We start from the raw sequence: 6,000 nt of genomic DNA, 5'->3' as shown, positions 1-6,000 counted from the left end.
GAAATGGTTTTTGTAACACCTAGTACCTTTTCTTTAACCCTATTATTGGGGTATAGATACTGTTATGTGATAAACATCAACTGCATACAAGCACTTAGAAGCATGTGAAATATAAAAACAAAAACAAAACAGGCTTTTCTCGTTACCAACAAAAATGGAATTAGCACCTTCTGGAAAGGAACTCGATCGTCCGTTATTTTGTATGACCAAAATGTATATTGTTAAGTTTTAAGGAACACGCAAAACCCTATAGGGCCTACTGAAACTCAAGAATTAAGCGTACACGAGTGAGTGTTTGCATGTAATCTATTAACACAGGTCGCTGCAATCTCTGGTCATGCTGTCACGGTAGTACGTGCAATCGGAACAGTACTGGAACACTTGAAGACTGGAAATCACAGACACATTAAATGAACCGCTGCCACCCTGCATCAAGAAAAGCATAAGAGCCCGCAAACATTAGTTCGTTGACTGTTTTCCAACTTATATATCGTCTTTTAAAAACTATTCAGAATTGCATAATGATCTCCATGAAACCCATAAACCCAAATGGCAGCAAATGTGAAAAAAAAAAGAAACAAAATTACAGCACTAAAAGACATTACACGTTGCAAATGGACAATGAAAAAAAAAAAAGGAAAGCAAACCTGTACAAATAATTATCATACGGACAAATGATATGGAAGTTTATCTAACGTTGTATGAAGCATACAGATTTTCGGTAAAGAGATATCAATTTTGTAACCTAAACGTTTTCTTATTAACATACATTTCTTTTTCTTTTCCTTTTTTTTTAGTCTTACCTTGAAAGTACTCATATTGCAAACTATAGTTTATAACCAAAACAAAGAGTGCATTTTACCTGCATATACCAGGATTCCTGTAATATCAAATTTGCACCACAACCTCCGGAGAGTTTTTTTTTTTTATATAAATGTGTTCATTGGGGGCTTTTTTTTTTGGGGGGGGGGGGAGTTTCTACGTGATCTCATTTCTTTACCTATAATATTGCGCAAAATTGTATCTTACCTCCCGATAGCTTTCCGTTAACGTCTCATTCACCGTCAAGCACTGATTATATTCCTCCTCGCGTTCATCATATTCTGTTACTGTTATCGCTTCATTATCTGAATAAACAAACAACAATGGTCCAAACTAAAACGACTACAAGGCCAGCGGATGTAATAATTTGAAAATGAAATTATTGGGAAAAATCAGATATAAAAATTCGAATGGATAATTCTATAAAAAAAAAAACAATCGTTTTAAATGGGTGTAGTATAAAAAAAAACAGTAAAGTAGCACAATGGATCACAGATTTTTTGTTTGAAGTGTTAGTTGATGTCAAGAAATTCTTTTCGCTTCATTTTTCAATATGAAGCAATTGAAACAGCTTTCCAAAAGTTTTTGTTTAACAAAGACAATGATAATGATAAAAGGTAAGAAAATTATCATCAATAATGCAAAATGATAAATTGATTCAAATAAAAACTGGTGATTTTTTGACATCGCAATATGAAAAACAAAACAGTTTCATATTTCTTTGGTTGATTTAAAAAGAATTTCTCATCCAGTGTTATATTTTTTGTCAAGAAACACAGAACCTTTGTGAAGATTATGAGTAAAAAAAAAAATACATTTTAAAAATTATTTGATAGTGGAGTAGGGCAAAATGATATCACTTTTTTCATTGAATTCTACCCTTTCACAGAAAATTTAGTTCGAAGAAAGATTAGATCAGATATGAAAGGTAACCATTGTAAAAGCGTTGAAACTATCCGTCAAATTTTTTTTCCAAAAAAAAAAAATTGAAGTTATTTTCTGGAAGCTCGCGAAGTATACATGTATACGCATCGTTCCTTCTGATTATTGTACATATGTTGATGTATGTAATTTATTTCGTATATTACATGAACCTTTTGTAAAAGTTTAGACAATATCATTTCATGATAAGGCTTTAATACTTTGTATTACGTTTTGATTTTCGTTGATTGGAAATAAACTATGATTGAACTTGAAAAAAAAATTATTTTATTGGTAATTAATTCACTGTGGACATCAAAACTGATTACAAAATTTTAATTATATATATATATATATATCCTGTCCTCTGTACAATTCCTGGTTGGTATCTAAGACTTGTTCTAACCGGTTGACAATCCATGTATCATCTACGTATAGAAAGACACCTTGAAAACTCACTGCCTTCAGTGCCCTTGTGGAAAGCAAATGACAAAGAGCCTGAATTAAAATTCCAGACAAAGACCCCGTTTACAGTGCGGGGCCGGGCTCGGCCGCGGCTCGGCCGCGGCCGAGTCCGGCCTCAATTGCGCGGCCGAGCCTCGCAATTTTGTCCGTTTTGAATTGAATTGAATTGAATAACTGAAACTGCACTGGTCTTGCACTCGAGACACAGTGAACAGTTCCAGCACGTTTATTTTCATATTTCACTTGACATCAAAATACATCCAAAAAAAGAATACAAACCAAGTAAGATACAAAATATGTCATACGTCGGGACATGAACAGAAAAAAGTGTGTCAGCATACACAATGTACATAAGACTATTCTCTATAACTTGTGAAATATGATGGAACTGCAAAAGCAAAGCTTGTAAACGCAGGTTCCATGAAAAAATACCGGTGTAAATTTTCTATGCAATCAATGGAGATAGGACACAAAGTAATAATGACGAAACGATTATGAAAGCTAAAATATCAAAGTACAAAGGGAAAAAGAAATAAGAGAATAAAAAGAAAAAGTGAAAAAACAAAACAAAAAACAAGAACCCAAAGAATAAAAACTAAATGAAAATATGGCATATATAATTAGGTACACAAGTATATACGTGCACATTATCTATAATCAACTTCATAATGAGTTCAAAATGTTAATACAAATACGGGTGCAGTGATTATATAACGGGAGCATAAACCAGAAATATACATTGAACGAGGATACTGCGCATATAACATTTTGAAATATTCTAATCAGACTGATTATATTCATTTATTAACATTAATTTCAATTTTTGTTTAAATGTAAACATACTAGAACAATTGATTAAATCGGCGGGAAGATCATTCCAGAATTTAGGTCCGGTAAAAACAATTGTTTTTTGAGCAAGGAGTGTGCGAGTACGTGGAAGGTGAAATGATTCTCTTTGTCTTGTGGGGTAAGCATGGACGATATAGTTTTTCTGAAACATATGAGTAAATACGTCAGGCAAGCCGTTTGCTGATAACTGAAACATAAATGTGCCTAAGTTGTATAAAAACAAGTCAGCAACCTTAAGGAGTCTGTTTTCAAAGAAGAAATAATTCGTGTGACAATAATAATCGGCTAGATTTATTGAACGAATAGCCCGTTTTTGTAGTTTGAAAATTTTATCAATGTATAATTTGGCACAGTTTCCCCAGGCAAGTATTCCGTAACAGAGGTAGGGTAAAATGAGCGTTGAATATAAGTTTTTCAAAATATACTTTGGGAAAAAATGTTTTAGCTTATTTAAAATCCCAGTATTTCTCGAAAGCATTTTAGATAAATAATTCATGTGATATTTCCATGTTAATTCATGGTCAATATAAAGACCTAAAAATTTAAACGATTCAACTTGAATCAAACTATTATTATTCATTTTTATATCGCCAGGCAAATGGGTCACAGAATTACTAAATAACATATAAACAGTTTTGTTTATATTAAGAGACAACTTGTTAGCTTGGATCCACATTTGAACCGACTTTAATTCTCTGTTCACTACATCTAAAAGGGTTGTTGGGTTTCGATGGGAAAAAAAGATATTAGAATCATCGGCAAAAAGAAGAAAAGATAAAACATTAGATGAATTTTTGAAATCGTTTATATAAAGAATAAACAAAAGTGGGCCTAAAAGGGATCCTTGAGGGACCCCACAAGATAGTGTTTTTAAGTTGGAACTGAAGCCGTTGATATTTACAAACTGTTTCCTGTTAGTTAGGTAGCTCCTGAACCAGTCCAAGGCCTTTCCACGTATCCCATAGTGCGAGAGTTTGTATAGCAAAATACCGTGATCGATAGTGTCAAAGGCCTTGGACAGGTCCAGGAATATACCAACAGTATGTGACGAGTCGTCAATAGCGTGGGCTACTTTATCGATAAAAGCAAGCACAGCATGAGTAGTAGAGTGTTTTTTCCTAAATCCAAATTGAGACTCACAAAAAATATTGCATTCGTTTAGGAACTTAATTACACGAGAATATATCAACTGTTCAAGAATCTTAGACATCGCCGTCAGAAGAGAAATTGGACGATAATTACTTACATCTTGCTTGTTACCTTTTTTATAAATCGGAACAACTTTAGCAATTTTCATTTGACTAGGCACTACGCCAGTAACAAGGGACAGATTAAATATATATGTTAAAGGAGACAATATTGCCGATATAATATTTTTCAGTAAAAAATTTGTAATACCATCATGTCCAGCACTCTTTTTTGCTTTCAACTTCAGAACTACATCCCTCACCTCGTATTCTTGGATGGGAGTAAAAAACACAGATTGAGGATTTCGATCAGTTAGAAAATAATGAAATTCTTTATCTGTTACTGGGATATTACTAGCAAGACTGGGGCCTAAATCAACAAAAAAATCATTAAACGCATTAGCAACATGTACCGGATTTTGGATCGAGATACCATGCTGAGATATTTCCTTCACTTGTTCCGATTTATCTTTAACTCTGAGAACTTCATTTAACTCTGAGAACTTCATTCGAGCCCAGCAGTTTACACTGCTGGGCTCGGCCGCGCTTTTGATTCAAACCTTTCAATATTTTGTCGTAGTGGCGCTCTGCTTGTAAACAAACGCAATTTGGTATTGTCTGGTTTTCAGACCCTTTGCCACGAATTCCGTGGCGACGAAGTCGCCGTTCGGGCAAAGGCCTTTGCCGAAGGAAAAAATCCTTTGCAGGACAAAACCACCTCAAACTATACTAGTTTTCGACGTTGAGGGGGTTAATATCCTGAAAAGCGAAAGATACAGGCAGAGGGTTTGGAAGCCAGACTAAAATTGGCCGCGCAATTGGCCGCGCATTTGGCCCAGTTTGCGTTTACACCAAGACCCCGTTTACAGTGCGAGGCTCGGCCGCGGCTCGGCCGCGGCCGTGCCCAGCCCCGCTTCAGTGTAAACGCTCAAAAGGCCAAATGCGAGGCCAAAATCGGCCTCGCATTTGGCCTCGCTCTGGAGGTGGTCTCGGCCGCGGCCGAGCCGCGGCCGAGCCCGGCCTCTTCTTGGTGTAAACGCAAACTGGGCCAAATGCGCGGCCAATTTTAGTCTGGCTTCCAGACCCTCTGCCCGTACCATTTCGCTATTCACGATATTAACCCCCTCAACGTGAAAAACTAGTATAGTTTAAGGTGGTTTTGTCCTGCAAAGGATTTTTCCTTCGGCAAAGGCCTTTGCCCGAACGGCGACTTCGTCGCCACGGAATTCAGTTGGCAAAGGGTCTGAAAACCAGACAATACCAAATTGCATTTGTTTACAAGCAGAGCGCCACTACGACAAAATATTGAAAGGTTTGAATTAAAAGCGCGGCCGAGCCCAGCAGTGTAAACGAACAAAATTGCGAGGCTCGGCCGCGCAATTGAGGTCGGGCTCGGCCGCGGCCGAGCCGCGGCCGAGCCCGGCCCCGCACTGTAAACGGGGTCCAAGAAGAGGCAGGGCTCGGCCGCGGCTCGGCCGCGGCTCGGCCGCGGCCGAGACCACTTGGACCCCGTTTACAGTGCGGGGCCGGGCTCGGCCGCGGCTCGGCCGCGGCCGAGTCCGGCCTCAATTGCGCGGCCGAGCCTCGCAATTTTGTCCTGCAAAGGATTTTTCCTTCTGAAGCGGGGCTGGGCTCGGCCGCGGCTCGGCCGCGGCCGAGCCTCGCACTGTAAACGGGGTCCTCCAGAGCGAGGCCAAATGCGAGGCCAATTTTGGCCTCGCATTTGGCCTTTTGCGCGTTTACACTGAAGCGGGGC

The 6,000-nt window shown here is 38.3% G+C and overlaps 1 protein-coding gene across 1 annotated transcript in view; it reads right to left on the bottom strand.

The window, feature by feature from the left end:
• Window positions 1-309: 309 nt before the first annotated feature.
• The window catches only part of LOC140235003 (semaphorin-1A-like), a 35,315-nt gene continuing 29,624 nt past the window's right edge, over window positions 310-6,000 (bottom strand). The window contains exons 13-14 of the mRNA XM_072315039.1: window positions 1,030-1,127; window positions 310-426 (exon numbers count right to left, since the gene is read on the bottom strand). Of these exons, the coding sequence (XP_072171140.1) occupies window positions 310-426; window positions 1,030-1,127 (215 nt within the window). The remainder of the gene's footprint in view (window positions 427-1,029; window positions 1,128-6,000) is intronic.

This window comes from Diadema setosum, chromosome 11 (assembly GCF_964275005.1).
Source record: "Diadema setosum chromosome 11, eeDiaSeto1, whole genome shotgun sequence".
Lineage (NCBI taxonomy): Eukaryota > Metazoa > Echinodermata > Echinoidea > Diadematoida > Diadematidae > Diadema > Diadema setosum.
The sequence above is the reverse complement of the archived record's forward strand: the minus strand, read 5'-3'. Positions and strand labels throughout refer to the sequence as shown.